The sequence below is a fragment of the Sinocyclocheilus anshuiensis genome, unplaced genomic scaffold, assembly GCF_001515605.1.
Source record: "Sinocyclocheilus anshuiensis isolate Anshui unplaced genomic scaffold, SAMN03320099.WGS_v1.1 scaffold2493, whole genome shotgun sequence".
In the NCBI taxonomy this organism is placed as follows: Eukaryota; Metazoa; Chordata; class Actinopteri; order Cypriniformes; family Cyprinidae; genus Sinocyclocheilus; species Sinocyclocheilus anshuiensis.
Window position 1 is genome coordinate 193500 of NW_015549322.1, and position 21123 is coordinate 214622.

Below are 21123 nucleotides of genomic sequence, written 5' to 3' on the forward strand. Positions count from 1 at the left end.
TCAAGCATTTCAGTGGGCTTAAATAGATCACCCTTTACAGCAGATTTAGTTCACAAACAACTGACAGTTTTGACCTAAATATGATTTTCAGTTACAATAATTAATCCTAGAATTCGACATTAGTAACTTACTTTTAACAGCATCAGTCTCCCGGTTCTTACTTGTGAATTCAGTTCACTGGAGACTCGCACTAATAGTGAAGTAAAAGTAAAAGTTACTCAAATAAAACTACTCCAGTAAAGTACAAATACTTGAAAAATGTACTTAAAGGGTTAGTTCACCCAAAAATGAAAATTAGCCCATAAATTACTCACCCCCGAGGCATCCTAGGTGTATATGACTTCTTTCAGACGAATCCAGTCAGAGTTATATTAAAAATAGTCTTTGATCTTTCAAGTTGTTTAATGCCACTCAGTGGGTGTTGCATGCATCTGTCCAAAATTAGTTCCATCCAACTTCTTTTGGACTGAAGCATGCAACACCCGCTGAGTGCCATTGAACAGCTTGAAAGATCAAAGACCATTTCTAATATAACTCCGGCTGGATTCGTCTGAAAGAAGAAAGTCATATAGACCTAGGATGACTTGAGGGTGAGTAATTTACGGGCTAATTTTCATTTTTGGGTGAACTAACCCTTTAAGTACAGTAACGAAGTAAAACTACTCCGTTACTGTCCACCACTGTTTAAATGCTGAATATCTTGTAGTTTGACTAACTTCCCATCACGGTTTTGGCTCTAACGAGCAGTGTTTCCTTCAGCACAATCTAGCAGTGATCGCTAATTGACCGAACACTCATCCAATCCACCGGGATGCAAATAAACAGCATTAATCCTCCGCTCCGAGCGCCTGCCAATAAACATCTGATCCGGGTCCAGGACAGCAGTCCAAACACAGAGAAAGGAATGCTGGGAACCACTTACAACATCAAACCGAACGCTACACTACACTAACAAACAAACACGTTCATCAGACACAAATTAGGCAGATTAATGCATGCATTCTTCAAACCAGAGACACCAAACACATTCAGACTGCACTTATAATCATGACAGTGTTTCAGTTTCACCTGATAAAGCTGACATATTTACACTTCTTTTACCTCAACATCAAATCAGTGTTATTTTAGTATGATTCTTAATATATGTGGCCCTGGAGCACAAAAGCAGTCTTAAGTCGCTGGGGTATATTTGTAGCAATAGCCAACAATACATTGTATGGGTCACAATTATACATTTTTCTTTTACGCCAAAAATCATTAGGATATTAAGTAAAGATCATGTTCCATGAAGATATTTAGTAAATTTCCTACTGTAAATATATCAAAACTTAATTTTTGATTAGTAATATGCATTGCTAAGAACTTCATTTGGACAACTTTAAAGATGATTTTCTCAATATTTAGATTTTTTTGCACCCTCAGATACCAGATTTTCAAATAGTTGCATCTCAGCCAAATATTGTCCTATCCTAACAAACCATACATCAATGGAAAGATTATTTATTCAGCTTCAGATGATGTATACATCTCAATTTCGAAAAATTGACCCTTATGACTGGTTTTGTGCTCCAGGGTCACATAGTATTTTGAATTAGCTTTAATTTTTACATTTTCAATTCTCATTTTAATTTTAGCTTTAGTAATTTTACTTTAAAAAAACAATTTGTTGTTTATTTTAATATTTCTATTTAGCTTTAAATTATTTTTACTTCACTTTTAGATTTAGTCATTTTAGTACTTCAAGTTAAAGATATTTAATTTCAGTTAATTACCAAGCCAACATTTCTAACTCAGAATTAATTATGTTCTAACTATGTTTTTAAAGTTTTCTAGGTTTTCATCTAATATTCATATTTTGTTCTTTCAGCTTTCTGTTAATGAAAATGATTTTTAATAGTTTTAGGTAACAATAGCAACACTGGCAAAAATAAAGTAAACTGACACTAAAAAACAACAACAATGAAATTAAATTAGTATATTTAAATATGTAAATAATAGTCAATAACGAACTGGAAAATTTGACCTTTATTTCATTTATATTTTTTACTTAACATATTTACTCCTGACCACAGGTTTCTGTACAGTATATTTTGATCATGTATATTTAGTTAATTTGGTAGCTTATGACCCAGGTCTGGAGACTCGAGAGGTTTTCATGCTTTTAATTGACTGATTTGAATAAAACAAATAATAACAGCCTGTCAGTGCAGTCACACCCTCCAATCAAAACCTGAGCTCAAACCAGCCGATGACGATAATAAATCAGCTTCGATGCAGATTCACTGTTTTACAGCCGATACAAAAAGCCTGAGAAACGACTTGAGTTTAACCTACATACAAACACGCAAGACACGTGAACATGTGACATACAACACACAGACACACGCTCTAAACCACCATCACTCCGACTGTTCATTTCAATCAGCTGGCTTATTTGGACTTGCACTTAAATTAATCCATTCATTTGGACTGCTCACTTATAAAGAATCGGTTCATTTGTATGGTTCACTTAAACTGGTTCATTTATGTTCGGTTCACATGATTTGGTTAATTTGTAAAATTCACTTAAATGAATCTGTTCATTTGGACTGTTCACTTGTAATGAATCTGACTGTTCATTTTGATGGTTCATTACGTGAATCGTTTCATTTGCATGGTGCATTTAAATCAATTGGTGCATTTAAGCTTGGTTCATTTAAATCAGTTGGTTAATTCGTACAGTCCACTTAAACTGATCAAGGGTGCGACCATAGTTAGCTAACGATGCTTTTGAGAAACACACCCCTGTTTGGGTGGTTCACTTAGTTCATTTAGACATTTCTCTTAAATGAATCCATTCACTTGGAATGTTCACTTATAATGAATCGTTCATTCTGGTGGTTCACTTAAGTGAATTGGTTCATTTGCATGGTTCACTTAAATTAATTGGTTAATTCGTACAGTTCACTTAAACTGATCAAGAGTGCGTTTCCCAAAAGCATCTATGCAACTGGTTGCAATTTCTGTCGTTACCAATAGAGTTCAATGGAACTTAATTAGCTAACGATGCTTTTGGGAAACACACTCTTATTGGGACGGTTCACTTAAAAGAATCTATTCTTCTGGACTGTTCTCTTACAATGAATCAGTTCAATTGAATGGTTCACTTAAATGAATCAGCTAAGTTGGACAGCTCATTTTAAACAAACTGGTTCATTTCGATGATTTTCCAAAACAAATACGAGTGAATGAATGAATCGTTCACTTGCATGATTTGATGAATCATTTGTGCATGGTTCACTTAAAGGGGTCATATGATGCTGCTAAAAAGAACATTATTTTGTGTATTTGGTGTAATGAAATGTGTTTATCAGCTCCAGGCATGACGAAGCAGATATCGTCCTCTTTTGGAAGACCAAACAAAGTAGTTTCGCTTTCACAACGAAGCACACAGCGTCTTCACGACATGGCGGCGGCAACAACAATACTACAGCGAGAATAAAAGTTACGCCTTCTTTCTTTGCGTGAACATTTGGGTGGCGTTATGCAAATCTTCCCACATAGTGAGGTAGACATGTGGGGGCGTGTTAGAACGAGCCGTTTTAGGTAGGTGTGGCTGACTCTTAACTTTTATAAAGAATATCTCTTTGGATTTGAGACTTTAGTCTTTGCAACTTTACAGATCTTCTTTATGCACCAAGAGCTTGTAACACTCCAAAGAGAAAGGAACAATTGAAATCGCATCATATGACCCCTTTAAATCAGTTTATTCCGATGGATAATTACACAAACATGATGTCTTCACTTCATGATCAGCGTTCACTCCAATGTACAAATCTCCAATATGTGACTGATTAGGAAAGCCGCCCACTGTTTGATGGACAGGTGAAGCAGCCAATCACAGCTCAGACATGAACGCAGTGATGAGTTCATCATGACATCAGTCTGAACCCGTCTGCGTTTCACTCTCACATTCTTTCAAACTCAATAGAAACGTGAGATGTGCAATCTCCCCGAGCGGCAGGTGAAACCTGAGGAGAAACCGGCACTGGAGGCTCCCGCAATGCACTGCAGCGGCTGAGCACTGTAATCAAGCCGTCAAGAGGCCAATCACTGCCTGTGTGTGTGTGTGTGTGTGTGTGTGTGAGTCGCTCTGATTGCAGGACACACACACACAGATATCAGATATATATTCAGCATCATCCTCTAATCATCAGCCTGGTGAAAAACTCCAGGCTGAATTCCTGTGGAGCCGCAGATCTGCAGTGTTTGAGTGGAGGTCGATCTGTGACCTACATCTGAGGATGAGTCCGCCGCTCTTCATCACTCACACCGCTTTCTCTTTCTGTTCAGACTTTGCCTGCTGTCTCACACCGTTTTCAGTTTAGAACAGATAGATAGATAGATTTTGTTATTCGTGTTATCAGACTCATTTTCACTCTATTAGCATCTATAATCAACTCTAGGTATCTAGAAACATTAATCACATTCATCCTGTTGCTATGGTAACAATATCCTAGCTCTTAAGTTGCCACAGACCAATCAGAGGCTCTCAGACACGCCCACTCCCATTAAACCACCTGCATATTCATCAGCGTGTGTGTGAGTGAGTGTGTGTGTGCGTGTATGTGTGACATATGAGGACACAAATTTGTATAATGACATGGGTATGACAGGTATTACAAGGAGAAGGTGACTTATGAGGACATTACCCCCCACCGGAGATTGCGAGCTAAAATGCAGACGAGTCCTACAACATTAAATGCTATGACAGGTTGCCTATCATATTTCCAAATGTTGCACTCCATTTCACATATTTTAGTCTGGCATTATAGTTTGGGAAAAGTTCAACAAGTGAATGTGTACAAGTTTATGTCACAGTAACACTAATATAAGTAAAAATAAATGACTCATTAGAATGAGATCCTCCGCTGGATTAAGCCGCGTTGCATCGCATTCTTTTTCTGAGGTAAATTCGAGGCTTATTCCTCACAGCGCGTCTTCTTCCAAAAACTAAAATTAGCCGAGATGAACTTGAATCTTTCTTTGTTTACGGAGGTGAAGTGGACGTTAACATGTGTGTGTGTGTGTGTGTGTATGTGTGTACGTCCGTGAGTGCCAGAGTTGGGTATAACGCGTTACTGTATTCTAATTACTTTTCCTGGTAACGCAGTAAAGTAATGCGTTACATTTTAAATTTATGTAATTTCATTACAGTTACTAATGTCAACAAAAGTACGTTACTTAAGTTACAAATGCAATTTTAAAAATATGAAGTAAAAATCATGTTTTGCGCATCAGTATGCCCTTTAATACAGCACCGGAGATTGCGAGCGATAGAAGTATAAATGACTCAGAATGAGATCCTCCGCTGGATCAAGCCGCATCGCATCGCATTCTTCTTCTGAGGTAAATTCAAGGCTTATTCCTCACAGTGTGTCTTCTTCCAAAAACGAAAAGTAGCCGAGATGAACTTGAATCTTTCTTTGTTTACAGAGGTGATGTGGACTTTTACATGTTCGCGCATCTCGAGCTTGGTTTCGCGTGGATGATTATCTTATAGTGTGTGATGGCATGATCACGGTACAGCTGAGCTCAGGCGGGAAAGACTGTACCTCGCGTTGGTTTCATACGGATTATTTTATCAGAGAATATTTGTTTTCGACATGACTTACTTCATTTAAAAAATAGACACTTCAAGCTTTCTTTAGATATATTTCGCATGTCGTTTTCGCTAATTTTAGTGACTCGTTTCAGGAAGATATGAAGTCGTGGTCTAATGGTTAGAGAGTCGGACTCATAACCCAAAGGTTGTGGGTTCCTTTATTTTACAAAACCAACAAAAAACGTTTTGTTGATATTGCGAGTGTATATAAATAATGCGTATGTAATTTTTCAGTCAATATTAAATTAATGAAAGAACTAGCCTTAGAGTATCACTACGTAGTTTTTTTTTTTTAGGTTTGATAACTTGAAAAGTAAAGTAAACTTGAAAGTAACTTCAAAGTATATTACTTTTTAGAAAGTGATTACTTTTTAAACGCAGTAATCAGTAATGTAATCAAACTGCAATTTTTAAGAAGTAATTCGTACTTTGTAGTGGATTACTTTTTTTGAGTAACTTACCCAACACTAGTGCAATAGTGAGTTTGTATTTGTGAGTGTGTGAGTGATAGTGAGTGTGTTGTCATGGGAACTAAACGAGTGTTTCCTCCACCTGAGCTCAGACTGGAACAGCGCGCGCTCAGCAGGGGGCGGGGCTAATTCTGCCTCATCAGCCAATCACATGGCACAAATCCATTCCACTCTCAGCAGCAGCAGCAGCAGGACAGATGTGTTCATCAGGACTGAATCAGTCAGTATCAGGACAGTCTGAGTCTCTGCTCACAAACACCTTCACAAATCAAGAGCTCAGAGCCACTCACAGCCATCCAGAGAAATCACACACACACACTCGCGCCTCCTACGCAACACATTTCCCTGTTGTTACACACGGACCGAAGCAGCACAGATCCAGCATCACTTGTGTGTTTGCAGTGCTGATCAGAGAACTGACGTCTGACTGCCTGTTTGAACAGGAAACAAGAAGACGACACACACACACACACACACACACACACACACACACACAAGACGCTTCCTGGGTCATTTGTATTTATTTGTGGCCTCACTCACACACACACACACACACACACATTCTTCACATTACTCTTCATTATGGAGGCCGTCCAGGAGGCCTGAGAGTCTCGGAGCATTAGCATGTTAAAAGGCCCGCGGGTCGTCACACACACACACACACACACTGGCGCTGTGACCCGCCCCACCCAGCAGGCATTTCTCAGGCTCTGTTGAGGTCGTCATGGCGACTCAGTGCTTAACAAAAGCATTTCTCAGCGGCATTATTCACACGCAAGAGAAAAGACACCGAAAGACATGGAGGAGGGGCGAGAGACACACACACAACAGCAGAGAGAGAGAGAGAGTGAAGGTGAACACGAGGAGGTGAAGTTCTGACTGATGACCCCAGAAACACACTCAACACACAGACGAGAGACCGAAACCAGCCTGACCGCCGAAAACACACTGCAACACGCTAAACGCTCAAACCACAGCAACCACGATAGCAGAAAACACAGCAGTGATCAATTAATAGCCAAATAAAGCCATTCATTCGACTAAAGTTACACACCACAAACAACTACAGCAACAAACAATAGCTATAATGATGCCTACAACATTAATTAAAATAACTGTTACAATAACTATAATGATAACAATAACAATATCTATAATGATATAATTATATCTAAAATAATTATAATGATAACTATACCTTTAATGATAACTACAACTATAATTAAAATAACTATAATGTTAACTATAAAAATAGCGATAACTAAAACAATAATAATTATAACGATAATGACAAATATAATGATGAAATTAAAACTAAAATAATTATGATACCAATAACTAATGATAACTATAACGATAACTAGAGTACAACGATAATTAATAACTATAAGGATAACTATAGTAATAGCGATAACTGAAATAATTATAATGATAACAATAACTATAATGATAACTACAACAATAAATAAAATACCTATGATGATAACTAACTATAACAATAACGATAACTAAAATATTATAATGATAACAATAACTACAATGATAACTAATAACCATAACAGTCTTAATAACTACTCAAACTCTAAGAAAGTACTTTCGTGATATAGTTTTAATAATCGCTATAAAATAGTGAAATCCACACCACAACTATAACATTATAATAGTAACTATAACAATGATAATGACTATAATAACAATTTATGTATGAAACAGCTTTAATAATCAACACAATTTTACCAAAACATTATCTATAATGAAACTATAATAATAAAAATAACTGTAACAATAACTATAACCATAGTTTCAATAATCACTCTAAGAGAATGGCTATATATATATTTAACCATAAAGTTTTAATAATCGCTCTAAAGGAGAATAGACTATACTACTAATAACTATAACGATAATTATACTAATACAACTATATAACCATACAGTTTTAATAATCGCTCTAACTTTAGGAGAATAGTGAAATCCACACCACACTTATAACGAAAACACTACAGAGGAATGATTTTATATTAGAAATAGATTTTTTAAGCTGATGAACAATGACAGCCAATCAGAATGCATCCTGCTGTTTTTATCTGTTGGTGTGGAGACTAATATCTCTATCGTCATAGTTTTAGTCATAGTTATGATGATAGCTATTATTATAATTATTATTATTATTATGACTTCAAGCTCATAAAGCAACTGCTTAGCAGGACTTGAAGACAACACTTAAAACATTAACCGAATAAACTTCTTCTAAAGAGCCTGATAACTAAATACAACATCTACGAGAACTTGAAGACAGCGTGTTCCTTCATAAGTGTCCTATAGAGAAAGCAGATGACTTCAGTTACACAAACACACCTCAGAAACACAACCAGCCACTTACTTTTAAGAAAGTTTGGGAAAGCCGTTTGAATTCATAGTGACTTTGAACATTTAACAGAGAGAGCAGAAGAACACTGAACACTGAAAGACATAAACACTGAATATCTAAAAGCATCTGTATGTGAACGCTCATGAACACAATTCCCATCTCAGTGTTTCATCGGTGAAAGCTTTACTGCTATTTACTGTGTGGCAGGGAAAGACACATCAGCATCTCATAATCTGCCAAACAGATGCTGGAAACATGATCATCTGAAGAGCAAACACACACTGAACCTGATGCACACGATACAAAACAACCTGCAGGCATCACAAACACTCACAGCACAAACACAATGACAGAAAAAAAACACACTCTCTCTCACTCACACACACACACACACACACACACATATATATATATATACATACACACACACGCACACACGCACACACACACACACACGCACACACACGCACTCACACGCACTCACATGCACTCACACACACACACACACACGCACACACACGCACTCACACGCACTCACATGCACTCACACACACACACACACACGCACACACACGCACTCACACGCACTCACATGCACTCACACACACACACACACACGCACACACACGCACTCACACGCACTCACATGCACTCACACACACACACACACACGCACACACACGCACTCACACGCACTCACATGCACTCACACACACACACACACACGCACACACACGCACTCACACGCACTCACATGCACTCACACACACACACACACACGCACACACACGCACTCACACGCACTCACATGCACTCACACACACACACACACACGCACACACACGCACTCACACGCACTCACATGCACTCACACACACACACACACACGCACACACACGCACTCACACGCACTCACATGCACTCACACACACACACACACACGCACACACACGCACTCACACGCACTCACATGCACTCACACACACACACACACACGCACACACACGCACTCACACGCACTCACATGCACTCACACACACACACACACACGCACACACACGCACTCACACGCACTCACATGCACTCACACACACACACACACACGCACACACACGCACTCACACGCACTCACATGCACTCACACACACACACACACACGCACACACACGCACTCACACGCACTCACATGCACTCACACACACACACACACACGCACACACACGCACTCACACGCACTCACATGCACTCACACACACACACACACACACACACACCTCTAGTGCGACACACTCCTCCTCAGCAGTATTTTTATCTCTCTCAGCAGGTGTGATGTGAGCACTGAGTGCTGCTCTCTGATTGGATGAGACGTGGCAGCAGCTGTTAAACACGTATGAATCAATCTATAAGTGCATACACACACACGCACACACGCACACACACACACACACGCTCAGGTGTCACTAGGGCCTCTTCCTCTTTCATTAAACACACTCTCGAGGCTCAGCGCTACAAAAACAAGTCCTGGCGCTGTGCTAACGGCCGCTAACAGCTCTTTACACCACTGATAGAGAGATGATCCGCGCTGGCCATCTGACCCTTGACCCTCACAGACACAAAGAGCAGCTGAACTGCATGTAAATCAGGGCTCAACAATGAGGATGTCCTGATGCCCGGGGCCACTGAGGGCCAGTGTATCCACTGCACCAGTGCTAAATCTCAACATTTGATGTGTTACGTTTTTATGTCTTACAGACTTACACAATCGGTCTTGGATATTTTGAATTATTGAGCCCTGTAAAATAAAGAGATGTTTAAACATCACTGACTGAGCGAGCGTTTCTGTCAGCACCATTAAAACTCTACAAAACAGACCTAGTCCTGCAGTTTTGTCTCATATTAATTGGCTTGTAATGCATCTTTTCTGTCAGAATGAACAAAAATCATGAATGCAGCTGAGCGTGTTTCTCCAGCGGCCGTCCATCAGGCCACAGTCACGCAATCACGTGAAGACCGACCACTGCACATTCATGACTAGCAGTTAATGCGCACTACACTGGATCTGCTTCAATGTCAAATAACCTGAAGCAAATGGAGACAGATCTGCTAAACCAACATCCATTCACTCGCTCATTTATTAATACCGAGCCACTGCATGTTGGAGCAAAGGTCATGTATTATACATCACTGCCGACCTACAAATGCACAGATGTCACGCAAGCGCTCAGTCCTACAAAACAAGCACATTGAAAGTAGTGGTCGACCGATATATTGCCAAGGCCGATATATCGGCTGATATTTGACATTTTTCAAATATCGGTATCAGCCGATAAGTTTATCTGTTTGGCCGATATGTCCGAGGCGGGACTTTTATTTTGACGGCTCTGAAAACGACAGCACACAGCGCTCACACTCATTGTCTGCTGTCACAATTTAAGAGTTCTTTCTAATAGGAATAGAAGTCTGTCTAATAATCAGATAGGATGTTAAACAAAGGAATTAAAAGCTATACAAAAAAGTACTATAATGATTGCTTTTATATTATTAGTAATAGAAAGGCAATCGTAATACTTTCTTGTTTACCCAGCATTTAGCAAATACACGTTTATATCATTTAAACAGATCTTTGAATGTCTGATAAGCATTTAATTTCACAAACCTTGCAGACTTAGCTGTGAGATCTTATAAAGTGCGCGTTTGTATCCTGCATGATCGCGTGTTTTCTGTGTGACGGTCAGTCTGTGCGAATTCAGCTTAATTTACACATTTATCATTTTCAAATTTCTTAAATATTAATTAGAATTAATAAAAATGATATATATACCGTATTGGCCCGAATATAAGACGACCCTGATTATAAAATGACCCCCCTTTTTCCAGATGTACCTTTTGGAAAAAGGCTTTTTAAAAAACAAATCTTGTTTTTTCTCAGTAAAACACATTTTGTCTTCAATTATTTTCATATTGCATATTTTTCCTATTTGAATTTTTGTTTTGAAAGTATGGTAAATATTCGGGTCAATACGGTATATCGGTTTTATATCGGCCACCCTGCTCTCTAAGATATTGGCATCGGCTGTCAAAAAACCAATATCGGTCGACCACTAATTGAAAGATCTGAAGCAGGTTCTTACCCGAGACGGAGATCTTCATGGACGCCTCCAGCGGTCTGTTGTTGTCCAGGGCTCGACTGAGTCGGATCTCTCCGGTGCTCTGGTTCAGAAGTACCAAATTCAGCTCGTTTCCAGCCTGGAAGCTGTAGTGGAGCTGATCGGAGATGTCCGGGTCGTGAGCCGGGATCCGGCCGATCACACCCGACGGGAAGCTGTTGGTCTTATCGGTTACATAGTTGTTAAATATAATCTGGAAGTTCTTGAGGACGGGGACGTTGTCGTTCTTGTCGATGAGTTTGATGTGGACCGTGGCTCTGCTGACCAGCGGCGCAGACGTGGCTTGAACTACGATGATATACTCCAAACGCGTCTCGTAGTCGAGGTCGGTCAGAGCGGTGAGCTCGCCGGAGAAGATGTCCAGTTGGAAGACCTCAGGGATGTTGCCTTCGACGATCTGGTACATGATTTGAGCGTTGCTGCCTTCGTCTGGGTCTGACGCAGATATGTGGGCCACCACGAGCCCGATGGGACTGTTCTCCTCTACGAAGATATCAAACTCATCTTTCTCGAACACTGGCGGGTTGTCGTTTACGTCTAAAACGGTCACCTGAATATCAACCGGCGTCTTGAGCGGCGGAACACCTTTATCCACCGCGAAGGCTTGGAGGTTATAAACGGGCGTGTTTTCTCGGTCAAGGCGTCGCAGGGTTCGTACGATCCCAGAAGTTGACTCGATGATGAAGTCTCCGTCTCCGTCTTCTCCACCCTGGAACGTGTAGAAGACGCGTCCGTTAAGGCCTGAGTCTCGGTCGGTCGCGGACACCTGCAGGACGCTGGTGAACGTGGGAATGTCCTCCATGACTGAGCCCAAGTAACGGTCGCGAAGGAACACGGGCGAGTTGTCGTTCACGTCGTTCACCAGGATCTCCAAGTAAGTGGTGTCGGATTTCTGCGGGATGCCGTTGTCTCGAGCCGTGATGGCGAGCGTGTAGGAAACTTGATCTTCGTAGTCCAGCTCCATCTGCGTGGTTACCGCACCGCTATCCGGGTCGATGTTAAACTGCGGGATGCTGTCGTCCATGAAGTACGTGATTCGAGCGTTCTCGCCTGTGTCCTCGTCCGTCGCGCTAATCATCACTACGATCGTCTCGACAGGCCGGTCTTCGTTGATGTTGACCGTGTAATGCGAACTCTGGAAAACCGGCCTGTGCGTGTTAGCGTCCGTTACGTTAACGTAAACCTTAGCGGTGTCGAAGCGCGTGCCGTCAGACGCCGTTACGGTGAGGACGTACTGTCTTTCCAGTTTATAGTCCAACGGTAGCGCGAGTGTAATCAGGCCTCCGCCGCTCTGGCTAGTGATGGAAAAACGGTTTCTCGTATTCCCAGTCGAGATCTGATACGTAACAACGCTGTTAATATCCTGATCGATGGCGGACACGGTGACGACACTCGTTCCTACAGCCGCGTCCTCGTTCAAACGCATGTAGTAGGCCTTTTGCGTGAACTCAGGGTTGTTGTCGTTAACGTCTAGAATAGTCATGCTGATGCTAGCGGACGAGGACATGGGTGGCGTTCCGTGGTCTCGCGCCTCCACTCCGAAGCTATAGAAGTCTACGCTTTCTCTGTCCAGTTCCGATGCTACGACGATCCAGCCAGTGCTGTTGTTGATGGTGAACGGGAAGTTGGGCGTGGTCTCTGTGAGATGATATTCCAAACGGGAATTATCTCCCGCATCGGCGTCTACGGCTTGAATATGAATGACGGAATATCCAACTGGAACGTTCTCCAGCACTGTAGCTTGGAATGGAGTGCTTACGAATATCGGAGCGTTGTCGTTAACGTCCAGTACTTGCACTGTGACAAGGCCGCTGATGTTGGAGAGCGGCGGGCGTCCGCCATCTTGCGCTCGAATGCGAAGCGTGTACTCTTTATTCATCTCGTAATCCAGCTGACTCACCAAATCTAATTTTCCCGTTTGGGCATCGATGTAAAACTGGCCCCTTGTGTTGCCGCTCATTATGCTAAAATGGACAACGGCGTTGTTCCCGCGGTCCTGGTCTGTCGCCGTCACCTGCAGGATTTCAGTGTTGGGCGTCAAGTCTTCGGGAACCTTAACGACATAGCGTTTCTCGCTGAACTGCGGCGCGTTGTCGTTATCGTCCTCCACGACGATGTGGACGGTCGCCGTCGCACTTCGGGGGCCGGGATCCCGTCCTTGGTCGTTGGCTTCGACTAGAAGCACATAGGATTCGACCGTTTCGCGGTCAACCAGTCCTCGCGTGCGAATAACGCCAGACCGGGAATCGATCTCAAAAACATCGTTAGTCCCATTGTTGTTGTTCAGCAAATGATAAAGGATGTTTCCGTTAACGGGAGCGTCGCCATCCGTGGCGCGCACAGTTAGAACCTCGTAACCAATCTCCAGATTCTCACGTACGCTTTCTTTATAATCCTGCTGCTCAAATACAGGGTCGTGATCGTTCGTATCGCTAACCGTTACAGTAAGAGTGGCCATTGCCGTACGTCGTGGCGTTCCATGATCAACCGCCGTGACCCTAAAAACATGCATGTCCTTAGTTTCTCTATCTAGTATCTCCACGGTGGAAACGACTCCGCTTGACGAGTCGACAGTGAAGAGATTGTTGGAGCGACTATCAAACAATGCCTCTAAGAAATATTCCAGCCTTCCAGCTTCACCCTCATCCGGGTCAAATGCTTTTAAAACAACAACAAAAGTCCCAGCTGGTTGATTCTCCGCAACGGACACCTGATACATGGGAGGCTGGAACTGAGGGTTATTGTTGACGTTCCTCTTCCTTCTGCTCAGCAGACCCGAGTTCGAACCCGCGGCCCGCTGCAGCACCTTCCTCAGGTGCGCTTGCGTGAAAGGGCCGCGGCCCACGCGCCAATGCGCATGCGCGAAACCACGACGTGCGCCTCTTTCGCAGCGCAGCGTAAACTCCAGCAACGAGTCGCGAGTGAAACACAGCGGAGCGGAAGTGAACAGCGTCCCTTTGGAGATATAAAGCGCTGAAGTCCCGGTTACGTTACAGTTGCCCGGTAACACACCAAACACCCGGAAAACAGCAGTGTTCGCCTCGCGGCACTTTGCAGTCGCGTCTGTTAAACTTATAATCTCCACGTCCAGGTTATTTGATTCCCGTTTGCGTTCCCTCCCGCAGTTCTTCGCGTGTACGTGCACATCATACCGACTCGTTACGAGGTGTCTAAAACCGGACGCGTTATCCAAACACTCCGCGACCGCGTACACGCTGAACGGGTTCAGAAGAACCGAGTCGCAGTTCAAAGCGTCAGAAAGAGTCAGAACACCCGCATACGGGCGCAGGAGACTCCGGGCGAAGCGCGGCATGATGAGCTGCTCCAGCGCGCAAGCGGCGCTTCGCTCCAGACCGGCGATCGCGGTGCCCTTTCCCGCATTCTCACTCACATGAACAACGAAGCAATCCACGAGCCACGGGAGTTTGAGCCACCCCAAAACAAAGAGCAACAAATCCCGCTTCATCGCTCCTCGGTGCGTGCGGCGAATGAATTAAAGCCAGTTTTTCTCCGCAAAGTTGGCGTGCCGAGTCTCCATGCTGATCCACACACATACACACACACACACACACCTCCAGTGAACACGGATCGAGTCTGGGGAGGGGATCATTAACATAAACCTGATTCACAGAGAAAGGGAGAGGGGCGCAGATCTTAAAAGGGCAACTGCAATGGCCCCAAAACAACCGGCCAGAGCTGCGCATTCAGATCAAACAGATCTGCATCAAGACTGAGAGAAGAGCTGCATTAAAGACGCTTATCTATGGAAAAGTCACATATTTTGGTTCTGCCCTGCTGAAAAAACAACCATCACAGAAATTCTAATAGTTTCCACTACAAATACCATTACAAACCATCAACTTTTAACCATTAAAACCATTAAAAATGGTTCTCTGTAGGGTGTTTTGGGACATATTCCATTAGGATGTATTGGTTTTAAGAAGCTACCAATAGAAGGTGAACAATTACCAGTAGAGAAGCTTACATTAAAACCAATACAAGTCCCTTTATAACCCATTACAAATTCTGTCTGTTGTTTTTAATCGTTATCTTTTGGTGAGAGAACGTTCTCATGATGTTCACATTTGGTTCCCAAAATATAACCAAGCAGGAAGGAAAATCTCCAAATAACAACTATAAACTAAAATCAAATATTTATGGTCATAGTTTGGTTGAGTTGTTTCTTCTGCTTAGCTATGTAAACAAAATACTCATTTATGAATGCACAAATACAAGTCATGCATTTGAAACCCGCATTAAAACAAGCATTTCAGGCATCAGTGAAAGAGGTCGTTTGTGCGTAAAGCCAGAGCGAGCTGTTTACATGCTTCTTTTAAACTCCGGAAGTGTTTTTTTGTGTTGTTCTGGCGCCCTCTGCTGTCTGTTGTGCATAATCACATTTAAATACCAATACGTTTATATGTACACATATTTGGAGTATTTAAATGAACAGCTGCACCTGTCTTGTGAAGTGCGCTTGTGTTTGCTCACCGCTAGAGGGAGCTGTTCATTTGGAGGAAGACCCTGGATCAAATTAAACACGTTTCCCAGGAAATGATCTACTGAATCTTTACATTACTGTTAATTACTGACTAATGCTACATATGACTTATGGTCTAACACGAGCGTTTAGTAAAACCGATTAATATTTTACTTCACGTATCATAAAGTTCTCACATATATTATCAAATGTTCTAATCTGCCCAGCAACTCGCGGGATTTTTTCTGAGAATAAAAATAGACAAAGTAGCAAAAAAATTATTTTTTAATAATAATAATAATAAATAAATATCAGGAGTAATTGGTAGTAAAGAATCAATAAATAAATACGATACGAACATCCTTATAGCTCTCTTTTGTAACATAAATTTGATTTCTGTTTATTTTGTTTCCTTATACTCCCATACAATAATTAACATATGAGAGAACGATACCATATATAATGAACTATGATTCTGGTTTTATATAATACTAGTTGATTTCGACATTATTAATGTTTTCCAACATGATTTATCAATTACACCCAAAAATTTTACTGACACCTATTTTTTATTTATTTTTTAATCCAAATTTCTCACATGATTAACAGTTTGCCGATTATAAAATAATATACACTTTGTTTTACTAAAATTCAATAAGAACCTGTTAGCATCTCATCAAAAAATAAGACAACTTTCAATACTCAAGACACCTTACAAATGTAATTTATATACAGTACAAACCATTTAGGGCCTAACACCGAACCCTGTGGTACACCACAAGTAACCTTCAATAAATCACGATTCATGCTAACATATTGATATCTATCCTCAAGATACCTTCCTAACCATGAATAAGCTAGCCCTCTTATACCATATCTTTCTAATTTCATCAATAGTAAGCCATGATCAATTGTTTCGAAAGATTTTTTAAAAGCTTCCGTGTATATAAAGATTTGTCTCCCTGCGTCTAGATGACTAAATCTGTAAATCTCCCCTCGACAACCACAAACAGAATTATGTGACTATTCATTCCATTAAGATTAAATCACCAGAGCGGTTAAAAGCGATAAGTGTGTAATTTGTGATAATGACATGGCTATTATATGGCTACTTAGAAAATGAATAACTGTTCATGAAATATTGGTTACGTGTAACTGATTATGTGAGAAGAGAGTGATCGTGATATGACCCGTGAGAAAACCAGAAAACGTTTTATACAAACACAAAGCACGCAGGCTCAGTTTTTCCTGTTTTTATTGTTGCTGGAGGCCCTAATACAACATAAACTGTAAGCTTTACAAAAAACAAAAAAAAATAAAAATAAAAACCAAAAGAAAACTCGACAAATAATAATCCAACCCGAAGAAAACAACGAAACCGTCTGACGCTCCCAGATGGACAGAGAGGGGAATATGTTTGCTGCTTCATGACACAAACACACGTTAAACACACTCGCGTAAAACACACTCGTCTGCATGGACTCGAGCAGAAAGTTTAATATTACCAGCAAGACAATGGTCATAATACATACATACGTGTGTATATTTATATATATATATTTATATAATCACCCGCTCCTCATTTATTCCTGACGCGCGTACGTGACGGGTAAGACTACGAGAAAACTTGTTCTTCTGATGGCGGGAGAAAAGCTCCGCCCCCACTGCGATGATGTCACCGAGAGCCAATCAGACGCTGTCTTAATACAACATGATTACAGACCAGAGAGAGAGAGATGGGTGAGGTGAAACGTGAGCCGAAATACAAAAACAAAAAGCGTAGCCTTTTCTCTTATTTCCTTTGTTTTGCGCAGATGCAGACAGACAGCCTTGAGGTGGAGAGACAGAGAGAGTGAGACAGACAGACGGAGAGAGAGACGGGCAGGTGATCGTCTCTAGCTTTGCTGTTTGCTGCGTTGGCTAAGCACTTGCATCAGGTCGTTCTTCAGAGCCTCCTGCTTCGATTTATCCGCCAGCATCTGAACGCTCCTGAAAAACACGAAAGAAACGAGGGGAGAGTGAGACAGGTTTATTTCGTCAGCGTACAGGTTTCTGGAGAGATTTAAAATCAAAGATCTTTTTCAAGACCTGCACAAATAAAACGAACACCACATGCTGTTAAAGAACAAACCCATACAGCCTTAAAATAAATCTGGTATCTCAGAGATTTACTTTATTAAACAGGCAAACTTACAACAGCAAAACAGGGTAAAACACTCAAGACATATGTATTAAAGTTGTATTAAAATCAATACACACAAATTAGAGGTCCATCCATATTGGATTTTGCTGATACGATAACGAGTTTCAAGTAGTGCTGTCAAACGATTAATCGCGATTAATCGCATCCAAAATAAAAGTGTTTGTTTACATAATATATATGTGCGTATACTGTGTATATTGATTATGTATGTATAAATACACACATGCATGTATATATTTTAGAAAAAAATTATGTTTATATATTAAATATATTTATATATAATATAAAATATAAGAATATAAATACACTGGGACTCTTATTTTGAAATGTTTATGTCTTAAAAGTTCAGCTGCTCATTAAAAAAAAAAGAAGGGAAATATGGGAACAACATACCAATAATTTTAAGTAAAGAAAAAAACGTTTTGCATAATGAGGGACTTCTTATCATAAACAAGCCTGAAATACAGCAGGACTCTTATTTTGAAATGTCTATGCTTTACTACTTCACCTGCTCATTCAAAAAGATGAAAGACATAAAATATGCATCTTATAACCATCTACAACATATTATAATATAAAAACGGTAACAAACACTGTCAATTCGTCAATGGTGCTCAATAATGATTAATACTTTTATTATACTATTTAAGATTTAAGACTTTTTATAGCCTTAAATTTGATCAAACCAAATGTAAGACTTTTAAGGACCCATGTAAACCCTGAGAAAACAACTCAACTGTGCAATAAAAAACGAACTTGACCTCATAAACACTGCATTAAACTACAGTTTAAACCACACTGGAGGTTTATGAACGCTCGTTTAATATTGATGAGCAGTACCCAGAATGCACCTGCATGCAGTTAGTGTGTCTGTTAAGAAGGTGTGCAGGCGAACACACGCAAACAGCTCTGACCCTAGTCAATGTAGATCTGACGCTGGGTCAGAACCTGAGAGAGCTCCCGCTGCAGCTGACGGTACTTTTGATTATCAGGGAGAGATTCGATAGATCTGGAGCCCGACAGCAACAAACCACAGACAGACAGAGAGTGAAAATATGAGGAAACCTCAACAGAATCTGTAATGAATCTGAATCTGTAATGAATCTGAAATGAATCGGACTCTGTAATGAATCTGTAATGAATCTGAATCTGTAATGAATCGGACTCTGTAATGAATCTGTAATGATTCATGTAATGAATCTGAATCTGTAATGAATCTGAACATGTAATGAATCTAAACATGTAATGAATCTAAACATGTAATGAATCTGTAATGAATTTGACTCTGTAATGAATCTGTAATGAATCTGAACATATAATGAATCTAAATCTGTAATGAATCGGACTCTGTAATGAATCTGTAATGAATCTGAATCTGTAATGAATCTGAACATGTAATGAACCTAAATCTGTAATGAATCGGACTCTGTAATGAATCTGTAATGAATCGGACTCTGTAATAAATCTGTAATGAATCTGAATCTGTAATGAATCGGACTCTGTAATGAATCTGTAATGAATCGGACTCTGTAATAAATCTGTAATGAATCTGAATCTGTAATGAATCGGACTCTGTAATGAATCGGACTCTGCAATGAATCAGACTCTGCAATGAATCAGACTCTGCAATGAATCAGACTCTGTAATGAATCTGAATCTGTAATAAATCTGTAATGAATCTGAATCTGTATTGAATCTGAACCTGTAATTAATCTGAATCTGTAATGAATCAGACTCTGTAATGAATCTGTAATGAATCTGACTCTGTAATGAATCTGAATGTGTAATGAATCGGACTTTGTAATGAATCTGAATCTGTAATGAATTTGAATCTGTAGCGAATCTGTAATGAATCTGAATCTGTAATGAATCCGAATATGTAATGAATCTGACTCTGTAATGAATTTGAATCTGTAGCAAATCTGTAATGAATCTGAATCTGTAATGAATCTGAATCTGTAATGAATCTAAATGTGTAATGAATCGGACTTTGTAATGAATCCGAATCTGTAATGAATCTGAATCTGTAATGAATCCGAATCTGTAATGAATCTGCAATGAATCTGACTCTGTAATGAATCTAATGAATCTAAATCTGTAATGAATCTGTAATGAATTCGAATCTGAAATGAATCCAAATATATCTGTTAACGTAATAAGTGACTTAATAAAACAAAACAAAACTGTATTGGACATTCATATGAGAAATATGGAAACTGGGTAAAAAGTCAATTTTCTGATTCATAAAAGAAAAACACGTTAATCTATTCAGTATTTTTTGCTGGCTGTGCGCAATACCATACAACACGTCTGATTCATAAACAAATGACTCTTATGAACCAGTTCTTTGAATGATTCATTCAAGAAGACTTGCTAACTCAGAGGTTACTGTCTGAATGAGTTTACTAAATTGGACTCACTGAATCACTTACTATTATTAAAATAATAAACAGAACTCGAACGGCGTAACCTAAAAAAATTATAATTCAAAACAAATAAAAAATAATAAAATACAAATACATGAATTAAATAATTACAATAAATGATAAAATTATAAATATAATATGAAAAGCATATATACAGTATATATATATATATATATATATATATATATATATATACACATACATATACACACACACACACAGTCACACTTGCACTTATATACTTGCACAGCACTTAAAGTGCATAGTCTAAAACAAACAAAATAACAAATAATAAAGAAATGAAAAATTAATAAAATATAAATAAAAACAGATGCATTTAAATAATGAAACAAAGAATATCT

General features: G+C 40.0%; 2 protein-coding genes across 2 annotated transcripts in view; both read right to left on the reverse strand.

Annotated features, from left to right (window-relative positions):
- LOC107656894 (cadherin EGF LAG seven-pass G-type receptor 2-like) overlaps positions 1 to 15120 on the reverse strand; it is a 56503-nt gene extending 41383 nt beyond the window's left edge. The window contains 1 exon segment of the mRNA XM_016444831.1: positions 11617 to 15120. Coding sequence (XP_016300317.1) covers positions 11617 to 15118 — 3502 coding nt within the window. The 5' untranslated portion in view covers positions 15119 to 15120.
- A 2250-nt stretch (positions 15121 to 17370) lies between these two features.
- Positions 17371 to 21123, reverse strand: part of LOC107656895 (capping actin protein of muscle Z-line subunit beta) — a 17356-nt gene continuing 13603 nt past the window's right edge. The window contains 1 exon segment of the mRNA XM_016444832.1: positions 17371 to 18121. Within this exon segment, the coding sequence (XP_016300318.1) occupies positions 18028 to 18121 (94 nt within the window). The 3' untranslated portion in view covers positions 17371 to 18027.